This window comes from Quercus lobata, chromosome 2 (genome assembly GCF_001633185.2).
Source record: "Quercus lobata isolate SW786 chromosome 2, ValleyOak3.0 Primary Assembly, whole genome shotgun sequence".
Lineage (NCBI taxonomy): Eukaryota > Viridiplantae > Streptophyta > Magnoliopsida > Fagales > Fagaceae > Quercus > Quercus lobata.
Genome location: NC_044905.1, coordinates 81,461,932 through 81,485,907, shown reverse-complemented (window position 1 = coordinate 81,485,907; position 23,976 = coordinate 81,461,932). Strand labels below are relative to the sequence as shown.

General features: G+C 33.0%; 2 protein-coding genes across 2 annotated transcripts; both read left to right on the top strand.

Moving 5' to 3' along the window:
• The first annotated feature begins 306 nt into the window (after nt 1–306).
• LOC115978346 (transcription factor PRE6-like) lies at nt 307–1,639 on the top strand. Its single transcript, XM_031100368.1, has 2 exons — nt 307–763; nt 1,247–1,639. The coding sequence occupies exons 1-2, from the start codon at nt 644–646 to the stop codon at nt 1,400–1,402; spliced, it is 276 nt and encodes a 91-aa protein (XP_030956228.1). The 5' UTR covers nt 307–643; the 3' UTR covers nt 1,403–1,639.
• Nucleotides 1,640–14,523: 12,884 nt separating this feature from the next.
• Nucleotides 14,524–20,382, top strand: LOC115976848 (binding partner of ACD11 1). The gene is made up of 5 exons (XM_031098358.1): nt 14,524–14,618; nt 16,309–16,465; nt 17,513–17,588; nt 18,352–18,459; nt 19,676–20,382. The coding sequence occupies exons 2-5, from the start codon at nt 16,350–16,352 to the stop codon at nt 20,141–20,143; spliced, it is 768 nt and encodes a 255-aa protein (XP_030954218.1). The 5' UTR covers nt 14,524–14,618; nt 16,309–16,349; the 3' UTR covers nt 20,144–20,382.
• Nucleotides 20,383–23,976: the final 3,594 nt, after the last annotated feature.

Here is a 23,976-nt window from a genome sequence, read left to right as displayed (position 1 = left end):
ACGTCTCTTTATAATTATTTTTACGATTAAGATTGTGTCCTTAACATTGCTGTGGACAGAAAGTCTCTGCTAGTTCATACGGCTAACAGTACTTGCAATATACGATATAATGTGGCATCCAGTGATTCGTTGGTGAAATTCAGTGATAGACCCTGATTAGAGAGGATCAGTGTCCTATGATCACATGGTGTTGCGCAATGAGAGCTTTACATGAAGGCCCACTTTGTTAGTTAAAAAACAAACATTTTTCTTCAAGCCCACTTGAGATCAAACCCCAACTTGGGAACATACACATAACAAGTCTATGCTCTCTCTCTAACACACCAAGCCTACTCCACTGCTTTCTCCAATGCACTTGTCTTCTTCACATCCAACATCACTGTCTAAGTAATTGTACTATCTCTCTCTCTCTCTCTCTTGCTCTCCACTTTTCCCTTATGGTCCTCCTCTTTATATCTCTCTAATCACTTTCTCTGTTTCTTCATAACTTATAGTATCTTAAACTACTTGAGCTACTTCTCCTTCTTCTTACTAATTTAGCTAAGCCTTTCTTTTCTACACCCAGAAGAGCTTTCTTTCTTTCTTTTGTGTCCTTTTCTTTATCTTTCTTTTGAAGTAAACACAAAGAAGAAACACTCTAGGCATGTCTAGCAGAAGGTCAAGGCAATCTGGGGCTTCAAGGATTACTGATGACCAAATCATCGACCTCGTTTCCAAGTTACGCCAACTTGTTCCTGAGATTCAAAATAGGCGTTCTGACAAGGTACTTAAAAGTTTTAAAGTCTAAAGTTTAAAGTTTTGACTCATCTCTCTTTCTTTCTGAGCATTGTTGGCTTTGAACTCTGCCACCCAACTTCAGCGAAGGTTGTAGGAAAATGTTACATCTAACAGCCTAGCTAGCATGGCACATGTGTGTCCCATAGTATAGTATAATAAGACTCTTGGGGTTTGTTTCAAATTTGACCCGGGTATTGAGGACCATTTGTGCATTATTTCCATACAATAATGCATTCATGGACATTAAAAGGTTCCCATTGACTATTACTTAACAGTCTTGTGGCTGGACCATGTAACACTAGGTGTACATATATGACCTTTGCATTAGTTTGACTTTTGACCATATTTTACATGGTTAAAACTTAAAAAGATTGTAAAATGTCTTTAACTAAAGCATTTAGAAGAAAGTGGGGTTGTTGATAAATTTGAATTTTCACTCATTTATTTATTTGTTTATTTGTGTTTGAAGGTATCTGCTTCTAAGGTCCTACAAGAGACCTGCAACTATATCAGAAGCTTGCACAGAGAAGTGGATGACCTTAGCGAGCGACTGTCCCAACTTTTGGCCACAATTGATGCTGATAGCGCTGAGGCTGCGATAATTAGGAGCTTAATCTCGCAATAAATTAAATCCTTAAAATTTTATATAAATATAAATATATATATCTATATGTATTCTATAGCTGCACGTGCATTTCTTACAGACTCTGTAGAAGTGTAAGTCTTGTGCAATGGGCACGACCTTTTAAGATTTTGGTCACTAGATCAAACAAGGGTTAGTGTGTTTCATATTTTGTGTGGATAGTGGCTGTAATTAAGTTGTATAATAAATGGACTTGCACTAGCAATGCCTTTTTCTATAGATACTTAATGTACTTTTTCTGGGATTCTAGTTGGTTAAGCTATCACTTCATTGACACTAAAAACAGTTAATGTTATTAGGATTACGCGGCCTACTTTTGCATGGAAAATGATCGGTTATTGTTATTAGCAAATGGCGAATACATGGTGTAGTGTTGAACTTTAGCTTTTGTTGGTAACTCAGAATCCAATCATTTCATGTGAATGATTTCATGAAAATAGTAATACAACTACAAAAAGAGTGACACTCAAAATGCCTTCATTTTTATATCTAATTTAATTTTGATTTCATTCTTAAAAAATGAAGTTCATGCACTAATTGAAATTAGTGAGTTAAATGGATAATTCCTTGACAACTTTGCTTTCATGGTGTACGTGATACTTCCAATATGACATTAGTACTTCCTTTGCCCCATCCAATCAATTTTCTTCAAAGCTATGACGTGCCTTAGAAATTGTTATACTAGCTAGATGAATGCTTAATACTATAGGTTAAATGTGACTTCAAAAAAAAAAAAAGTTACACTTATATGTGACCAAAGAATTCTGTACAACAAATGAAGGGTGTAGAATTTCTGCAAGATTTTTATCAAATACTCATGCACTTTTGCATAAATAAAATGTTGATTAAGTTTGTTTAATAAAAGAGCTGACTGCACAAACACTTATTCTATGTAGTATGAATGGATTTACACACATCAACCAGAGGTTTTTTAGACCGACAGCAAGAAAGGGACTAAACTTTGAATAAAAATCCTGTGCCTTACTCAAACAAAACATCTAGATATGTAAGTGTGTCGGCCATTGAAGACGACAGAGCTAAGATCGATCAATATATATATGATGGTCAAAGAAATTTGGTGGTTCATCTCACTTGATAGAAGATTTTTAGCTTGGATATGTTTTTTCCCCCTCATATGAGAGTACTAGAATTGCAGTAATTATTGTATCTAATTTAAAAAATTCAGTTACTAAGAATCTACGTACACTGCACTATTTCTTGAGGGTAAAAAGGGTTTAGACGCATTTAACTAAATGACCATTTTTTCCGCTCAAAATTGTCATTAAAGTCATAGAGAATTTGACTAGAAGCAGTAAAGCTATTTCCCTAATAAAAGACTGATAGGAAAGCTGATTACTTTTCTAATTCACCTGATCTGCATGCAAGAGAAAAATGGGGTTTGATAATCAGCCAAGTAGGTTTCCCAAGACCATAAATGTTACTCATGTTAGAGTTTTGATTAACCTTTAATTAATTGTTTATATAAAGCTTTTTAGAATCTTATATTTTTATAATCTTAATTACATGTATTTTTTATAGTTTACTTTTTAAAATTTAATAATTACAACAATGAGAATGGGATATTTGAACTGTAGCCTTTCTAATAAAAAAGAGTGCACTGTACTGTTGAATTACAAGATTTTTGACAACTTTCAATAACAAAGTAAATAAGCTTTTAATAAAAATACTAACCCAAATGCAAATAAATTAGAATAATAAATCTATAAAAATATTTTACACGCGTTCTTTTGGAACATAGGAAGCTAGAGATATAGAAACTTGGAGCTTTGTAATTGGTCTGGAGTTCCCAAACTTTCTTTTATTGTCTTGTATATATGATCTTTCAACAATTCAATAGATGAATAACAACTCAGAAAAGAAGTGTTACATCTTGACATGATTATTTTGTTTTGTTTTGATTTTTTTTTTCGGTTTTGCTGAAATTTGGCATGATTATTGATTAGTACATGTTCTAACCTGGAAAAAACCACGAGTTGAATACCTAAAGCTTCAAATTTATTTACTAAGTATAAGCTTAAAAAGTTTAATGAGAGCAAATTTATTTCTTTTCAGTGAATAGCAAGTGTACAAATGGAACCCAACCCATACATGCCCTCCAATTATATTTTCCACTTGTTTCTTGAGAAGAGATAAACATCAAAAACATGCTTAATATCATTTGAATGAATAGTTAACTCATGTACTTTTTGTTTGAATTATATGGTAATGGACTTAAACTAGAGACTGTTTCCTTACTCATTAGATTACAAGATAAGTGGAAAGACATTTAATTAAATTCTCAATATTTTTGTTGACTCAATTAAGTTCTCAATATTGAGGTATTGAATTTGTTGAAGAACAAAATAATAGATTTAATGTATAATCCTACCAGAATTATACATTAAATCTATTGTTATGTGAGAGAAAGCAATAAAAAAATACTATATGCGATAATTAGGGTCTCCTTGCCTTTAGTCTGGTGAATGGAATGACCTAATAAAATTTATTAATTATAATTTTTCATAAATAAAAAAATTAAAATTATATTTAATTACCTTCAAGGATTTTGACTTATGAGAATTACCTAAAAGGTAGCCATTTTGTCCCCACGTGTTTTTAACCTTTGTACCTAACAAAATAGGCTTTTGGCATCTTTCTGTTATGCATTTTAACCATTACATACTAATTTTCACAGCAGAATTAAGCTATGAAAACTCTCTTGGTTTTTGATGGTATTTTTTGTTCTAAATTTCAACAGCGATGAAAAGAAGGAGCAATTAGGTAGGAATCTAAGACACGTTTTGCTTTTTTTCTTAAGTCTTTTCTATTGTGACTTTATATCTTGAAGACAAAAGGAAGGATGTGACCTAAATCTTTAGCTTATAAAGTCTATTCATCATTGGATCAAAGGTTGGATAAATTTTCCTTACTTTTAGGTCATGATCTGTTGAAAGTGTTTTAAAAAATTGATTGAGATAGAAAATAAAACATTTGAAAAAAAAGTACATTTGAAAAGATGTTACTCAAAATTATTTTTCATAAAAAAAAAGACTAGTTGTGATTTTAGTTAACTCAACTAGTAAGTTCTCTTGTTATTGAACAAGAAATCTAAGGTTTGAATCCTATCTACATCAAAAACCAATTGATGTGTTGGCTTGATGATAAAGATCAATCATCATAGAGTGGTGGGGTTTGAATCCCACCTATGCCAAAAATTAATTGTGCCTTGGCCCGATGATAAAAAACAATCATCATGGAGCGAATACCACAAGCTAAAATTATATAGTATGCCTATATATATTTTGGTTAGGGTTCATTGTAACACAAGTTATTGTACTACACTCTTACATAATAAAGATGTAGCCCTTAAGAGTTTCCTCTATGGCGTAGGCTGACAAGACTGAACTACGCAGCCCTTGTGTTCTCAGTGTTCCTATTCTATAAGTATATATAGACGACTAAACCCTAGAATACTAGTACAAGTAGGAGTTGGTTTGGTCCTATTACATTGGGCTAATATGTTTAATATATCTCTAACACGTGGGTAGGCTTCGGGTGACCGAATTTTTTGGTTTTCCTTACGGGGAACCAAGGAGCACGTCTATGTAGTTGTTAAATATATTAGCAACGTGATGTGTTATACCATGTTGTATATGCTAGAGTAGATGCGGAAGGGGAATCATAGCATGGAACATTGAGAACATGAGGATTACGTGGTTTAGCCTTATCAGCCTACGTCCATAGGGGAAACCCTTAAGGGCTACACTTTATTATATAAGAATGTAGTATAATAACTTGCGTTACAATGAACCCTAACATGAGTATATATAGGCGACTAAACCCTAGACTACTAGTACAAGTAGGAGTGGGCTTAGGCCTATTACATTGGGCTAATATGTCTAATATATCTCTAACACCCTCCCTCAAACTCAAGGCAGAAGCTCAATGAAGGCTTGAGGTTGGATAAGCATAATAAGATCCTTTGAAGATGCCTTAAAGAATGCCTTCGAAGAAACCACAATAAAGAATGTGCCAATTAACCAATTTTGGAGCTACAAATGGAGAAACGGAGTCCAAAATTGGAATCTACGCGAAAAACAGAGTAAGATAGACATTTTTGGAAATTTTAACTTTTGGTTAAAAGTTAACGCAAAAGCCAAAGTCAAATTAGGTCAAAGTTAACAGTCAGGATATATAGTCAACGGGCAATCAATAGTCAGATGTACGTTGACATCACGGGTCAATTCGGATTCGGGAAACTGGTTTAGGTGAACTACATTGGTGTTGACATGGCATCTTGCTAACGTGTTTGATGACTAGATGCTGACGTGTCGGTGACGTAGGCCAGGGCTTACATGATTGATGATGAGGTGTTTATGATGTCATCAGATGATGACGAGGCATTTTTCGGCGCATAAAGGCGAGGCCAAAAATCCAAGAGGCATGTGAGAGTACGTGTTTGGTTGAATAAGGACCAGATTCCTCGGATCTACAGATTGGCGGACGAGGGGACAGGGCAGCAGATGTGTCCAATGAAGATTTGTGAGTGAGAATTCTGATGTGGCGTGTGGGAGATTTTTCGGAGCTAATTGCGGCACGTAGGTAGGCTTCGAGTGACCAAATTTCTAGGTTTTTCGTATGGGGGACCAAGGAGCATGTTTGTGTAGTTAGTTTCATTAGTCGAAGGCTCACTTTGCACAAATATGTGATTGGAGGGGCACAGCTTGCTTGGCTTATGAATTTTAAACACAGGTGTGAGCGATGGTGGTTTCATGATTTCGTTCTTTGTTGTGTAGATATTTTGTTGAATGCGAAGAATGAATATTGGCTTTGATACTACATTCAATATATTAGCAATGCGATATGTTATACCATGTTGTATATGCTGTAGTAGATGCGGAAGGGGAAGTAAAGAATAGGAACACTAAGAATACGATGGTTACATAGTTCAGCCTTGTCGGCTTACATACATGGAGGACACCTTTAAGGGATACATCTTTATTATGTAAGAGTGTAGTACAATAACCTATGTTACAATGAATCCTAATATGAGTATATATAGGCGTCTAAACCCTAGACTACAAGTGTAAGTAGAAGTGGGCTTGAGCCTATTACATTGGGCTAATATGTCTAATATATCTCTAACAGTATTTATAAAAAATATTTTGAAGACTTGTTTGGTAACAATTGAAAATTGGTCTATTAACTAAATTTTTCTTAGTTGTTGCAATAGACCTATCATGAATGACCATATCACCATTTGATGCCCAAAATCATTGGTGAGACCCCATCGGCAACAAACGCAACCTTTAAACCATCATGCTGCTAGTACTAGCTAGTAAAATGCATCACGTCTAACCACTCCATGCCACTAGCAACAAACCTAACTCTCAAATAGCCATGAACCTTGCCCTAAATCCCTACCCCACCATAAAAACCAAGGCTTTCCCACCGTGTGACTCAGGCATAAACTATTGGTAACATAATGTGACTCCACTAAGGGAAGCAATGTTTGATCTAAACATAATAAGATTTTTTTGTAGGTTACATTTTTATGTACATCAACCCATTTTGACACAATTAATTAATGGGTCAACCCCAAGTTGACCTACATAATTCATAATCAATCCATAGTATATGTGGGAGCCGGTTAATCAATAAATTATTAAAATCGTGTTAACTGGGCCTGTGGCCCAGCCGATGACATAAAACCGTCTGAGGAGGCCCATATCAGGTCATAAGGGTAACCAAATGAAACAGAGAGTAGATATCACGTGAGGTGAGTTCAGTATTCGTCCGAGAACAAAATCCTTCTCGGCGGTATGAGTCCAAGGACGACCTGAACGCCACATTGTTGCAAACACACCTCAGAGCTACATTACCACTGAAGGTGGGACATGGGACCAAGGATAAGAAATAAAAGGTAAACAAATATCTTTAACAACAGCTGCCTCTGCATCAATTGCCTCTCAACCAACTCTCTGACTGCATTAATGTGGAGGTGATGCCTGAACAGTGATGGAGCAGCCTTACAGCTGCTGGTTGGAGGTTCCAGGAGGTGTTGGATGGGACAGGAAGGGATCCCTCGAATCCAACCTACACGTGTATGGTGAAGATGACACCAAGAGGGCAGTATATAACATGGAAGAACGCATTAAGAAAAGGGATTGGAACTTCTAATCAAAGAATACTTAGAAGAAAACCTTATTGAATAAAGAACTGAACTTGTTTCAAGGAGAAATTGATCGTTATATCAGTACTAATCCATCTATAAACGTGAAGTTTAATCGTTTTTCTTTTGGAGTTAACCTAGTTCTTTGACATCCACGCTCTACAAATTTATTCTTTGGGCCTTTAACGTTTGAACCCAATACGAATTTGGGATCGTTACAAATTGAGTCCTTACAGTATATATAAACTTAAATCTTTTGAGGGGTAAAATGCTAAAATTGACAAGAAATAGTAACAATTACTCGATGGTTGTTTCCTAAAAACTTACTCAAAGAGTGCATCTCAAGTGTGCTTTGTAAATTAGAAGGCCTTCTCTAATTAGAGAGGGGGAATGCCTTGGTTAACAAGTTTGGGACTCCCCAAGATTGAGAATTTCATAAGATTATCTCAAAAACTAATTGGATAAGATTTGAAATCTAAAAAATTAAAAACAGGCTAAATATTTGCTGTGAAGGAGGCAAGTGTTGATTGGCACTTAGTGACCAAATCCAATTGCTGATTGACAATTCACCCCAAAGTCCTACTTTGCATCTATTTTGTTTCCTTGTCAATTTCTGACATTTTTCAAATTATTTTGAGTTCTAATCTGACTTTGGACCTATTTTTTTAGTCATTTTAGACTCAAAAATAAAAATATGTTAGAGAATATTTAATTTAATAACCTCAAAAACTAATTAACAATATTTAATTAAATATAATTAGATTAATTGTTTAAAATCATTAAATTCCCTAACAAATTGGGCTTTTAAAATAAATTCTATGCACACATCTCTACCATTATTTCTAACAAGATTCAATACCATTGGACACATAATTAATAACTACCGTACACCTTTGGTGCGATGGTTACTCCATAAGTATAAGTGCTTGTGGGGTGTGGAGGGCAAGGGTCAGGGTTCAAGTCTCCAGAAGGGAGTTTCACACACATATACATTTAGATTAGACTAGAGTAGAATTCTATCTTATATAAAAAAAAAAAAAAAAAATTTAAAGAACTAATTATAATTAATTAATCATAATTGCACGTGATCAACTCTAATCACGAGGATGCATATTAATTTTTAAATCTTGGTTTGACTATAACTTTAATTTAATAGTCTGATTTGAACACATGATATATTATTTTGATTATTAGGACTTATAGATTTATTTTCAATAAAGCATTGGAAGATTGAATTATCAAAATTATGATTTTACCGATATGTCGCGAAATGACAATTTTGTCCTTAGAACAAGGTTAAACAAAGGTTGCAAAAATGGGGTGTTTACACAAGAAAATTTTTAGGTACTCTTAGAGTATGGAGAAATGGTGTTTCCTCTTCTCACATTCATGGTAGACCCCTTCATGAATTTAATGAGTAGATCCCATCATGAATGCGAGAGGAGGGAGCATCATTCCCCGTATTTCGGGAGTACCTAAGAATTACTCGTTTACACAATCGATTTAAGTGGAATGACTTTTTTTTTTTTGAGGAACTAGTGGAATGACATTGTGTTTGTGGTTTAATATACACTGAGGGTGGTTAATTTAATTTGTTCATTTTTTGAAATCTCAAGTTTAATTTATTACTTTTTTCCCTCAAAAAATAAATTATTACTTTTGAAACTACAACGTTTAATTTGTTACTTTTGAAAATTCATATTTAATTTATTACTTTCAAAATTAAATGATTTTATTTATTTTTATTAAACTACAAAATTTAAAATGTAATTTTCCGTTTATACTTTAAAGTAACAAACTTCTAGATTTTAGGAAACCCTATGGTAACATAATCGATTAGAGACTATACCTAATTTTTTTTGAGCAATATTAGAGACTACACTTTTTTGAAAGGTAAATAGTAGAAGAGGGACAAGTGGAATTCAAACAATAAACACATGGTATCATAAAGAATATCATTATCATTAGACTATTACTTCAACCCAGAGTCTAATTTAAATTTAATGAAACAAAGGTCACATTATTCGAATATTCTTATCCATACTTCTAATATGGAAACAAACTTTTAAGGAGAACTCTGTAAAACTTTGATACTCTATTTTAAAAAAGGGGTTGTTAATGGATGCCCTTAGGACATCTGTTAATAGACCATTATTTTAAGAAAGTTTTGATATCATTTTTTCAGAAAATATAAAAAACTATCAAAAAAATTAATTATTATTTTTTATTCATAAAATTTTTTTATAAATATTTTCTAAACTAATTTTCTAAAGGCATTAGGGCATCCTTATCAAGGATTGCAAAAATGCTAAAACTTAAATTTTAGCATCTGGAACCCAAAAAACCCACTCCATCAAAACTTGCATATGCTAAAAGATTTGCCATCTTGCTACAGTGCACTCTCATTTTTGAGAGTGCATTGTAGCAAGATGTTATAATATTTTATTGATTTCTAATTCTCTCTCTCCTCAGACACTGCTCACTTTCATCACTCTCGTTCACTTTCTCAGACTCTCCCTCTCGTTCTCTGGTTCTCCCTTACAACCCAGGCATCATCTCCCTTCCCTTTTCATCACGCTGCCTCCATTTTGAAACCCATCTGCTCTTCGTTAAGCTTCAAGGGTTTGTGGTCAGCAATTGTGGTTATGAGGTATGGTGGTGGTTTGGCGATTGTGGTCATGATTTGGTGGGTTTTGTGGGTTTGATTTGGTGGGTATCAGTGGTGCCTTGGCAATGGTTTTTATGGGGTTGAGTTCAGGGTGGTGAGTTTTGGTTGGGGTTAAGAACGGGGTGGGTGGGTGGTGGTGGGGGTGGAGAATGGTTTTTTATTTTTATTTTTTGGTGGCTGGCAATGGCTAGCCTTGGGTGTGGTTGTGACTGGGGTTTACTTGGACTGAGAAGAAAGTGGTGGGTTTCATTAGAGAGAGAGACACACACAGTGGTAAAATAAAAACAATATTATTTAAATGAAGTTGTAAAAAAAAATAGAATATTTGATATTTGGTATATTGTAAAATGAGGTGTTAAAATTGTTAAAGTAGTGTTTTGAAATTGTAAATGCTAATAAATTTTAAAGGCTTGATACGAATGCTCTTAGCTAAATTTTTTCCTAAAATAAAAAGAAAAAAAAGAAAAAAGAAAAAGAAAAAGAAAAGAAGCTGTAATGGATAATGAAGAATCGTCTGCTGTTCTTAGTGCATACCCAATCTCCAATAATCCAATCAGATTCCCCGCCAATGGAATTACACAAAACAAGCGATGGGGCCATTAAGACAAGTCCACGCTCTTTCGAGGAGGAAGAATTCACGCGTTAAGTTAATGGATTAATGTTACTAGGAAAATAAAATTCTAAGTATTACTCAGCCAAAAAAAAAAAAAAAAAAAACGAAAAAAGAAGAAGGAAAAGATGTTACTACGATTATTTCATTCTAAAAAAAAATGATTAACTTTGATGGCACCCTTTGTTTGTGTATTAATCTTGTTAGAAGATCTTTCTTTCACTTTCACCTTTAAAATAATAAATTATTCACATCATCTATTAAATGATGTATTAGCAAAGACTTTATTTAGAAATTTCAAATCATATCACATCCAATTGAAATAAACTATTGTTATTAAATACCAGTTTTTTTAGAAGATATTAATTAAATACCAGTTAAAACGAAAAATAAAAAAACCATAATATTTAGTAGTTACCTATTATTACCTTGCAAGTAATTTTATAATTTGTTAATCCGTCTAAAATACATGGACCTTTTTTAAATTTTTTTTTTTAAAGAATACTAAGTATTTTGAACACACACAGGGAAGGGGAAGAAGGTTTCAAAGAGACTGACAGAGATATATATCCAAAAGGCCTAACTCTTGGATACACAATACAAGTTTTAAATCTCTTTAACTTACACTCATTTTTCAATTTGGGATTAACTCACTATTTTTTCTTTTGAAAATATTAAGTATTTTTAATACACACAGGAAGATGTGAGAAGGTCTTAAAGAAATTGACAGTAGTGTACATAAAAAACGACCTAATTCTTAGATACACAGGATTTAAACTCTTTAACTCACATTCATTAAACCTCCTTAATTCATCGAATTTAGAAGGATAAAAACACTAAATTGGATTGACTGACCCATTAGTACCATATAAAGTATAAACTAATCAATTTCTCTATTTAGCATCTACATTGAAGTTGTTAATTTTTTTTTTTTAGGGGAAAAAAAATTAATATGACTACGTTTTTGGAAATCTAATAATTTGATTGCATGTATTTTATACTCTTAGCACATGACAAATTTTGTGTCAATTTGAAAATCTAACCATTCAATGATTCAACATTTAAAATTTCGTGGCAATCTAAATTTAATATTAATCCATTAACACATAATATCGATATTAACAGTTGAAAATTTAACCATTCGATTGCATGCTACTTACTATTTGATGTATCAACTTATTTTTTATGTGTAATTTAAAACTATAAAAACTTAAAATTTAAATAATTTTATTAATAACATAACTATTAATCTTTGATCTTCTTAAAATTTTGCAAGTATAGATAATATAATAAGAAAATGTAATCTATTGATGAACTTGTTAAAATTCTCATATAATAGAATGATATTGATTGTGAGTTTTAGCCATTAATTAAGTAATAGGGCAGCTCACATGTTAGCAAAAATAGCATGTAATCTAAATCATAAAACTGTTTGGATAAAAGAAGTACCTGATGCAATAAAGCATGTACTCTAGAACGATATTATCTGGTTTTGCTGTGTAATGAAAGCTTTTGAGAATTTTCATAAAAAAGAAATAGTATATCTATAATTGCTGAAACATTAGTGGTTGAACTGGTTATATCAGTATTATATCTTGATTTGGTTTTATTGATATCATATATTGTTTTGGTCAAGGTTTGTTATGATTATTGATTATTCTCTGTCTCCCAATAATTGAAATTTGCAAAATTACTCTTTCTTTTTTCAGAGGAGAAATGAAACATAATTTAATAAAACAAAATGAATGTAACAATCTTCCGAAAATTTACCCTTAAGCAGGTAATATGCGTTTGAAAATATATATGATCACATTCGTCACTTCAACTTAGTCATTTTACAGAACTAATATGCTTATTTTGCTTCTTTAAAATGTGTATCATCTACAAAATTTTACTATTTAGTATGGGATAGATGAATATAAAGTACTATAACTCCAAAATTAGCTCATAATTGGTTTTGGTCCTTTCAGGATTGGGAAGTGTAGGTGGGATCATTAGAGATTGTAGGGAGAAATAGATAAAAGGCTTATCTAAGAATATCCTACCACATTCAACATAATAATAAAATAATAAAGTTTGCATGCAATTCAGTTGGGAGGAATTCTGTTGGAAATATTTTAGTGAATAAACAAGTTTTGATACAAAAAATAATATCCCAAATAATTAGCAAGAACATAAAATAAAAAGGAGTTTAGAACAATCTCACAATGCTATAGAATCACGCTGCAAAAGCGTTGTCCTTAAAGGTTGATTCGTGCCACCCAAAGTAAAACTTGGTCCGATTGGTTCTCTTAGCCAAACAACTCCCCAGGATTAGACTATAGCGTCGACCTTTGTGATGTACGTACTTCCACTCACAAAAGGTTTAAGAACAATCCTCTATTGCCTTTCCTTAGAACAAATATTCTTGTAGAAAAAAATATGTGGGAGAGAAAGATAGTAGACTTGTATATTTCTAAAATATAAAGTAGTAAAAAAGACCATTTAGAAAGTGTGTTATGATGAGTATTATATAGGCTACTTATGAAGATAATAGTCTATAGTTATTGGTTACTAATAACCCTTAAAAGCCCAACGACTATATTATCAATTATTGCCTAATGGCTATTTTTCTCATAATTTCCCAACGGCTATTTTACTCATAAATTTCCAACGACTAAAAAATAAATAAGAATAAAAGTGTTTGGAACACACACCCACACCAACAAATTCCTCCAAACTGAATTAGGTGACCCCTTATAAAAATTTTCATGCGTCTTAATCCAAAATCACCTAACCCACTTAAGTATGCCAATTTATTAATTATGTTTAAGTGAGTTAGGTGATTTCAAATTATGACACATGTCAGTTGTATAATATGCCACCTAACTCAATTTGGAAGAATTCCTCCAAACTAAATTGTATACAAACTCTGTTTATAACAAAAACGTGTATCTTAAAAGATAAATTTAATTTAAGTGTTCGACCATTTTTTTTTTTTTTTTGCTGAATGAAAGGGGGGGCGGGGGCGACTATATGTGACTTACCCCCCAGGGCGTGACCTAATAGGGGCACCCCCCGTTAGGGAATGTTGGATTGAGCCATAGTTACTGTGACTGGGACGCCACGGACCTCACCCTAGTACCCCAAGAGAGTCAGAGTGTGGGGCGCATTGCATGCCATAAATCCCCCCCACATGGTACCCGCCACGACTCGAACATGGGACCATGAGCATGCACGCGGGATCCCACACCGCTGGGCCACCCCTCCTGGGGCAAGTGTTCGACCATTAGAAGATTGAAACTTACACGTCTCATTTGACAGATGTCATATGGTACCCGCCACGACTCGAACATGGGACCATGAGCATGCACGCGGGATCCCACATCGCTGGGCCACCCCTCCTGGGGCAAGTGTTCGACCATTAGAAGATTGAAACTTATACGTCTCATTTGACAGATGTCAAGAAGTGACCGTGAACATCGTTACATTAAATTAAAGCATCATGTACATCTAGGATTCAAGGGTAACTTCATATAAATAAAATTTAAAAAAAAAAAAACTTTATTTTAATACAAAAGGAAAAATAAGATATCGTGCTTGACACGCGCTCTGTTGTGAGTGGGATTAGCACATTTGATAACAATTGCACCTAACGGCAGTGGCAACATAAAAAGATGTTTGGTTGGTAGCCAGATAATTCTTCTTCTTCTTCTCTGTGTCTCTTTACAGTTAACAGTTACAGTTACTCATCTCTGATCAACAACAGGTATGTTCAAAGCATCATTTTCCTAAACTTTTCAATAGTTTTAGATTTCTTGGGTTTCCAATCTTTCTTCTAAATTTCGAGTTCCCACCTTTTAAGCTCTCACATATTCCATTACTTTTAATCAGTTAGTGCTGTTTCTAGTTGATCAAGAAGCCTTTGATGAGCACAGAATTTATATGTTGTGATATTTCTTTAACCAGAATCAAGAACTAATTTTTATTTTATATTCTGCCTTGATGATAGGTCTTGGGGAGACATAAATTTTGCCTTTTAACAATTTAAATTTTGTTATATCAGTAGCTTAATGATGTTATTTAATTTGAACTAATTTTTTTTGGGACCAATTTAAGCCATGTGTGATCATTTTGTTGCCAAAAGTGGAATTGCTGAAAGCCTAAAAGCTTTTTTTCTTTCTTTATTTTTTGCTAAATAGCTTTCTTTTATTTCTTGTTTGTTATATAGGCCAACCTTTTGGGAACCCCTTGTTAACAAAGTATTATTCAAAGGATAAAATTGTCCCTAATTTCCCTAACCTAAATATTAGTAGGTTAATTGGACCACCTTTTTCCCTATTAGGAGGCAGAATGGTCATTTTAAAGAAGTTGAATTCTCTCTAACTTAACCCTTTGTTAACAAAGTATTGTTTAAGGAATAAAATTGTCCCTAATAACCCTAACCTAAAGATTAGTATGGTAAATGCACCACCTTTTTTCCTCTTAGGAGGCAGTATGGTCATTTTAAATAAGTTGAATTCTCTCTAACTTAACCCCTTGTTAACAAAGTATTACTCAAAGAATAAACTTGTCCCTAATTTCCCTAACCTAAAGATTAGTAGGGTAAATACACCACCTATTTTCCTTTTAGGAGCCATTATGGTCATTTTAGAGAAGTTGAATTCTACAACTTAAGTCACGCCAGCAGTTTCACTTTAGCCAAAGTTCAATCTGATTCCAGCGTGCGGTTTTTGACTACTTTGATGCTTGCAATGAAAGTTAAACTTTTGCCTTTAATAATTCATGTGCTACAACATTTTGTGATGGCCCCAATGTTTCTCTTCCATTTTTTCAGGGTCATTCTAATTTAAAATCCATTGCAAAGTACATTTGTATTTTAGTGTTACATTAGTTCACCTAATGCCATAAGTCACTCAACACATTGTATCACCAAGGACTTGCTTACAGTCACACAGGGCTGTTTAATTGTAGGGCCATTATTGGGTTAATTAGACTATAGATTGTATTAACCTTGAATTTAGAGCTTCTTTCCTGGGTGAGTAACTTGAATTTTAGAGTTAAACCAGAATAAATCCTCAAGTTTTCAGTGGAAGACACATATAAGTAGATGTTAGAAGCTTCCAATTATATTGGCCACCATAATGTGTGTTCTCTTGCAAGGGATTGATAAAAAATGGGGACCACCAAGTTACGGACCTTTTAGGAGCACCACATAAAGGAAGCATGTCCAAGATGATAATGATTTCTATCCCTTTCTGACATTTTTCTTATCCTTAATGTTTGTTCCTCCAAAAAATGTGGTCTTTATAATGCAATAAGTAAAAGTAATGGAATGCTATTTCTTCATCATTTTAAAGTGTTGAAGTAACCAAAATGATTCTTTTGTGATCATTTACCTTTTATTGAACTAAGCTGCAGAAATTTTATTTTGCATTTCTTTTTTATTTTTCCTCCAGGTTTACTCAAATCCAATTTTTTATTTTTGAAATTCCAAACAATGTACCCTGGTGGTTACACTGCTGAAGTTACAAGCTTATCTCCTAAAGCAACAGAGAAAGATGTTTATGATTTTTTCGCTCACTGTGGTGCAATTGAGCATGTTGAGCTTATCAGGTGCAACCCTGCTTCTAGTTGCTGAAAATAAATCCACTTATCAATTGAATCCCAAAATAGTGGTTTGATCATGGTTATATTTGGATTTTTGTTCATGCTATATGGAAATGGTCAACAATACCATGCCATTGTGTGACTTGAAATTGACTCAGATTATGCTTGGACATCCATTTACTGTTTACAAGTATAATTAGTTTTACTTAGCCTTCACATCTCCATAATTTAGAATAGGGTCTTTGAAGCTGACACCTTGATTTATGGAGTACTGTGAATGTTAAGATCTGATGATATCAAGTGAATTATTTACTAGACTTGTTCTCATTTTCTGTACTAATTTCCAGAATTGCCCATCCGCTCACATTAATGGATATGTACACATAATGATCACAAATTCTGCATTTGATGAAAAATATGCTTAATAGTATCTTCCTTGTGAGGTCCAATCCAACTAAGAAAACGAGATAAAAAGGGAGGATGTTGAATGTAAAGTATCTGAATTCTGAACTCAAATTGTTACAATAAGCTTCCAAATTATCTTCTTCTTTCCTCCATCAATCTTGATAACGAATAGGAAGATACCTGATTTCTATAAACTCTTTAAAAGCTTTGTGATAGTTGTATATAGCACCCTTAATGGCAACTTCCCTAAATTTCTATGAACTTAATATGGTAAAATTTTATATATACTTTGGACTTGGTTTATTGATCAATTAATAGTACTTCATGTTGTAGACTCTCATTCTGCAGCCTTGCTATGTGTTTTAATTGTAATACAAGCTTAGACTTTCTTGTATATACACAAATGAGAACATGGACTTACATATTATTCTTTAAAACCAAGAGAAGGTAATTGGCATCCTCATAAGTTAATATTCAGGTGCTCTTATTACATCCCACTTATTGTGTTGTATACTAGCTCTTGATAATGAAGGCTCTATCATATTTTCAAGGCATAAGTTTTATACAACTAATTGAATGCATATTTGCAACCTTAGTAGGAATTATCACGTGTCTGATTTGGAGATTGCTTTCTTTGTTGAAAAACAGAGCTGGTGAAGGTGCTTGTACTGCATATGTGACATTTAAAGATGCTTATGCTTTGGAAACTGCTGTTCTGCTTAGTGTAAGTTGCTCTGAAAATTCTCTGGGAAGAAAATGAGGACTTGATATATATTTGGAAATAAACTGTTCACCTATTAATGAAACTAGCTGGCTATGTGTGTACTCCAGTTTTGTTTGTTCCCTCAACCTGCTATCTTTATTTTTTTGGTGGATTTGTGACAAGTACTGATGTTTTCTAATCATACTACTATGAGTATTTCAGTTTTATATTATTGGCTGTTGAATGTTGTGCTAAGGGAAGATGGAATTGTTTTCTCCATTAGTCTCAGACTATCAGTTGTGTAATTTGACAAGATTGGAAACCATAGACATTCTAAGAACATCAATATGTTCATACCCTTGAGAAGAATTAAGAATTTTGTTTTGTATGATTTCCAAGAGTATCCTAAGATTCTAGGAATAATATGTTTTTGCATTTTCTTATAGCTCATCTAAAAATTGAAAATTAAGATATAGGTATCTCTATTTCGACATATGAACCAGCACTGTTCAAGTTTTCCTGAGAATCAGCTCAAAATAGAATGTTCAAATTGTTGCTTCTCATTCAAATTGATAATTAACCATTCAGTCCAAGTTGCCTTCAATAAATTGGATAGTGCTTTTCATCTTTACAGACAAAATGGACTTTTCTCAGGTGTTGAATTGCCCTAAACTGAAAGCCCCACTTGCAATGAGTGAACATTAACTATATTGCATCCCAAGGTCACATCTATCTGATTTCCACATGGCAGTGTTTGTTCATTTTGTACAATTATGTTTTTCAGGGAGCTACCATTGTGGATCAATGTATATGCATACAACACTGGGGGACATATGAATCTGATCCTTGGAACAGTCTATCTTGGAAGCCAGAAGATAATACAAGCTCAATTGTATGGATCCTTTCTTCTACTGGTAGTAGTAGATGGTTGGCTGTTTCATTATAGAAACTATATTTTACATAAAAAACTTTATGCATTGGAACATTTAAACTGGGAAATTCATCATAGGAATTATAAGATGGAAATTTTAATTGTCACTATAAGAAATTCATAGTAGTTCCAGGAATTATGATCTAGCTTCTCTTCACATATAAGATAGAAATTAGTGTTTTTTGGCGGCATATTACAGATCTTTTGAGTTGTTTTGCATATTTTGGGAATTACTAACTATTGAGCAGTTAGAAAGGAAATGTTTCTTCAAAAAAGAAGCTATGCTTTTGTTATGGAACTATTCTGAAACTATGCAATTGATTTTGGGGACTTGGTTCAAGTATCTGCTATATTTGCTTATAATGTGCAGTTGTCATGTCTTGAAACTTGAAGAATGAATTCCATCTCCCTCTTGCGCATAATAAGTGAAATGGGATGTAGTAAATGCATATTGGAAGTATACAAGAATTTCTTTAATGTCCTTCTACCATTGGCTGAGTTTCTTGATTAATAGCATTGCCAGTCACATTAGAACTGTGGCTTTGGTATTCTAGATTCAACCTTGAAGTGATAACTATATATAATTGTTCTAAATATTCATTTCTTCTGTTACTTCAACTCAGTTAAGTGATCCTGGTCAATGGTCTTTAGACCAAATGGAATCTCCTTCTTCCACAATGCACAGTGGAGGATGAGGTCATGGTTTTAGTTTACATGAGTGCATGAGTTGTATTTGCCTATCAGAAATGGATTGCTTAATTTACACTTGGTATGAATAAAAATCTTTTGTTTCACTTTTAGTTATACTTTAAATCCCACTAATCACAGCTTGCTCTACCTTATTTTTTATTTTAATTTTTTTCCTTATAACATACCAAGAGTTTAAAATGCAAAAAAATTTAGACATGTAGCATACTGCAGTTAGTAAAGCCTGAAGTGGAATTCTAGAAGTAGAACAGAGGATTTCTATTTTCTTTAGTATCATATTTGGTGGACTTAATTTCCTAAAATCTGGTAGATGTTTTTTTTTTTTTTTTTGGGGGTGGGGGTGGGGGGCAAATTCTTCTATTATCCATAATGCCAGATTATGAAATAAAAATTCTTTAAATACATACAATTTATTGTTTGAATTTGCATTTTCAACTTTATTGTTCTGTTTGAGCTAACACTTTAGCAGGTTATTCACACAGGACAATGTGTCTCCACCTCCGGAGATGCTGTAACAGTAGCTCAGGAAGTTGTCAAAACAATGCTAGCCAAGGGATATGTTCTGGGCAAAGACGCATTAATCAAGGCCAAAGCTTTTGATGAGTACCATGGAGTCTCAGCTACTGCAGCAGCCAAGATTGCTGAGCTTAGCGATAGAATTGGACTCACTGATAAAATTCATGTTGGCATGGAAACTGTTAAGACTGTGGATGAAAAATTCCATGTTTCAGAAATCACCAAGTCAGCTGCAACAGTCACTGGGACAGCAGCTGTAGTCGCGGCAATGGTTACAGGAAAAGCAGCTGTTGCAGCTGGTCATGCTGTAGTCAACAGCACTTACTTTGCCAAAGGAGCACTTTGGGTTTCAGACTCGTTGAATCGGGCAGCTAAAGCTGTAGCTGATTTTGGTAGCCATGGTACTGATGGTAGTAAATAAATAGATTGATACTATAGCAACTCTTATAGTTGGCTTTACCCTTGATATCGTTTACAAATAGATAGTTTTATTTTTTTGGCATAAGTAAAAACCTTTCTTATCGGTTGTCTTGTTGTGGAAACGGTTCAGTTTTAGATTGAATTTTTTTGGATTAGTTAATACAAATCACAATATCTTGTGATTTAATGTTCCAGACCAACACATTGTTCTTCTTAAAAAGTTTCAAATTCTTCATCCTATGTTTTAGAGGAAATGAAATACTAGATTATTGATTGACTAGAATCCCCATGGCTAGAAGGAACAATTGTGGATTGGTTTCTTCAAAATTTTTTTTTTTTTTTTTTAAATTGACAATTCTATTGTTATAACAATGGGCAAGGAAGATTATTATTATTATTTTTAAATAGTAATTCGATAGTTATAACAATAGGCAAGGAAGATTTGCACAACCATCATCGGACATTGGACCACATTGTCTTTAATTGGATGATAGGATCTAAAAGATGACTAGCTTAAAACCGGGTGTGGTTGTGTTAATCTTTATGCGTTATAAGTACCACACCGTCCTTAATTTTTAGCACATTGTAACAAACTTGTATCAATCTTTATGCATGAAAGGTATCGTGGGACGTGTGCCTCCAAATTGGGTCCAGTGATAATGTTTATGTGAAATTCATAGCATTAGAGTGGATAATCAAAATATGGTATCAATAGTATGTTTCGAGTTTAAAATACGATCTAACCTATTTAGGTTAGAGTTAAACTTGACCTTAAGCTAAATTAATTTAATATATAACCAATCACGCATTAGAAATTCCAAGGATTGGCGCGACTTCATTCACTCCCTACACACGGTCACTACCCTACACACACAAGAGTGAGCACACATACATGTAGAGAGAAAATCTCTCTATTCGATGTTCATCAAATTGGGGTCTGTATTGACATGAACAATTCAAGTTTTGGTTAATTACTTAAATAACCTAGATCAAAATAAATATTTTTGACAAGGGTATTGCACTCAATTATACAATGTTGATTCGAGACAAAAGAATGATATATTTCTTGATAGTATTTGATGTAACATTCCAATAATGATATCTTTCTTGATAGTATTTGATGTGATATTCCATAGAACTACTAGAATAATAAGACATTAGATAAATTAACATAATTCGATTTATAATTCAACTCCCCCATTGACATCATATATGGGTTTGAAATGCTCTAATTAGCATAGATTTAAGGCTCATAAGCAGTAGCATAAAGTCAAGAAATAAAGTATCCCAAAGTAATATTATTACAAAACTCGAGACAATACAATTTAAAATAAGAGGCATAATAAAATTTCCAAATAGAATGTTGATATTTCTTCGATTGAATCTGAAACCATAACACAATAAAAATTTGAAACACAACTCAATAGTTAAAGTCCAATAAGAAAAACATAGAAGAATATACTTCTAATAAAGACAAGTAATTAATGATTAGTTATCTAAAAATAAAGACAATTAATTATTGATTAGTTATCTAAAATTGAAGTTTAATGTACAAAAGGAAAGCAGTATTATATACAAGTTTATTATGTTTGTGGTACCACTATGTATGCTATTTAATAGTCATAGTAATCAAATAATCACGTGTATTTAATGGTTTGGACAAAGTTTAGTTACAAAATTATGGGTGATAGTCTAGGGCTACAACTTCCTTTGAAAGTTTAGTTACAAAATTATGGGTGATAGTCTAGGGCTACAACTTCCTTTGAAAAAATTAATATTATTACATATTTTAAAAATTAATCGTTGGATTGTATGTTCTTTATATTCTTAATATATATGTCAAATTTTGTATCAATTGGATATTATTTATTATATAATCTATAAACTTATATTTTATGCATAATTTTAAACTATAAAAAATTTGTAATTTAAACAATTTATTGATGACATAACTATTGATCTTTAATTTTCTAGAAATTTTACAAGCATGGGGGATATAAGAAGAAAATATAATCTAATGGTGGATGTTTGTTTGTTTAGACCCCTTAAACTAGATTGTTTAACCTAATATATTAACCAAGTGATTACTTAGATTTATTATTCAGATCTAGGTTAAACAACAATATATCATATCATGCAAAACAATGGAAAATAAACAATACCATGATATGATGACCTAGGAAAACTAATGAAACGAATTGTTCAAAGTAAAAATCTGGAAAGGATTTGACCTAACTATTCTCAAGGTAAACTAAATCCACTATAAGAGAATAGAAATTTTACAATCAAATTTAACCCTAAATCTATTGCTATTTCCAGTAGTAACTTATTGACACAACTATATGCAAGCTTCGAATCCACAGACTCCTTCTCTTCTTGGATTTACACCAACACAAGCCGCCTTGCTTATGACTCTGAGATCCCACTCAAAGGTTTCAGATCACTATCAGTAATGATCTTGATGCAGCAACTATGTCCTACCAAACACTTGATTGTAGTTCTTACTCCGGTAGATTCTTGTGTAGTTAGAAGGTACAAAACCTCTCAGATCTCATAAAGAGCAATCCACAAGTCTTTTTAGTAGCTTCAAAACGTGGTTAGGGTTTCCCTTTTATATGTGGAGAAGTTTAGATGAAACCCTAAACGTTTTCATGGGCTTAGGCTTGTTTAAAATTCTGCAGAAAAAACTAGACTTGTGATTTTCGATTGGTTGAGCATAATTCTCGATTGGTCAAGCAAGGTAGAACCATACTTCATTTTCTGCAATTAGCTGGACTTGAACCTTGAAGCAACCACTTTTAAGCATTGTCTAAAAACCTAGACTAGACATGTTTTGTTCTTGGTTTGCCAACACAATACAAATATGATTCTAGATATTTAAATCTAAATCTTTAGAACCTAACAGTAGATTTGTTAAAATTCACCTCCAATAAAAAGATATTAAGTAAGGTTGTAGGCTTAGACTAAACTTAGTCCTAATAGTTATACCGTATGAGCAAATAGTCCTTACCCTCACACTATAAACTAAGACTCAATTACGTGCAGCTAAAGCTATAGCTGATTTGGGTAGCTATGGTACTAATGGTAGTAAACAAATAGATTGATACTATAGCAACTCTTATAGTTGGCTTTACCCTTGATACTGTATGCAAATAGATAATTTTATTTTTTGGCATAACATCGTTTCTTATTGTGGTTGTCTTGTTGTGGAAATGGTTCAGTTTTAGATTAATTAGTTAAAACATATCACAATATATTGTGATTTAATGTGCCAGACCAACACATTGTTCTTCTTAAAAAGTTTCAGATCTTTCATCCTATGTTTATGAGGAATATTGGATTGTTGATTGACTAGAATCCCCATGGCTAGCTGGAACCCTCATGGATTGACCTTCTTCAGATGATTTTTTTAATAAAATATTTATTTAAAAAAAATGATAATTTGATATTTATAACAATAGGTTAGATTCAAACTCTGATTCTCTTGATAAAATAGAGAAATCTATGTCACTAGCTCTTAAAAATGCATTTAGTTATTTACATGTTAGTTTTAGGTACTCTTCGCTTGTGTGATTGCGTTGTTGTGCATGATAAGGTAATTAAAATCTCATTACTTTCTTGTCATTAAATTTTTGTAACCATGCTTGGAATGAGGCAACGGGAGAAAATGGGCTTGGCAAGGCTGAACTAAGGTGTCATTTGCCAAGGTGCAAGATAAAAATTGATATTGCAAGCCATCCAATCCAACAACACCTCATTTGCACAAGTTCTAGGAAAGCCTTGAAGTATGTGTGTGAAAAAAGAAAGTTTAAATATACCAAAATGAACCAACTC

Bases quoted from the DNA above. Each gene is read 5' to 3' on its own strand.
- LOC115976848 (XM_031098358.1), top strand. From the start codon at position 16,350: ATGTACCCTGGTGGTTACACTGCTGAAGTTACAAGCTTATCTCCTAAA. The intron at 17,589-18,351 runs GTAAGTTGCTCT...TATGTTTTTCAG, and splicing joins AAACTGCTGTTCTGCTTAGT to GGAGCTACCATTGTGGATCA. The intron at 18,460-19,675 runs GTATGGATCCTT...ACACTTTAGCAG, and splicing joins AAGATAATACAAGCTCAATT to GTTATTCACACAGGACAATG.
- LOC115978346 (XM_031100368.1), top strand. From the start codon at position 644: ATGTCTAGCAGAAGGTCAAGGCAATCTGGGGCTTCAAGGATTACTGAT. The intron at 764-1,246 runs GTACTTAAAAGT...TTGTGTTTGAAG, and splicing joins AAAATAGGCGTTCTGACAAG to GTATCTGCTTCTAAGGTCCT.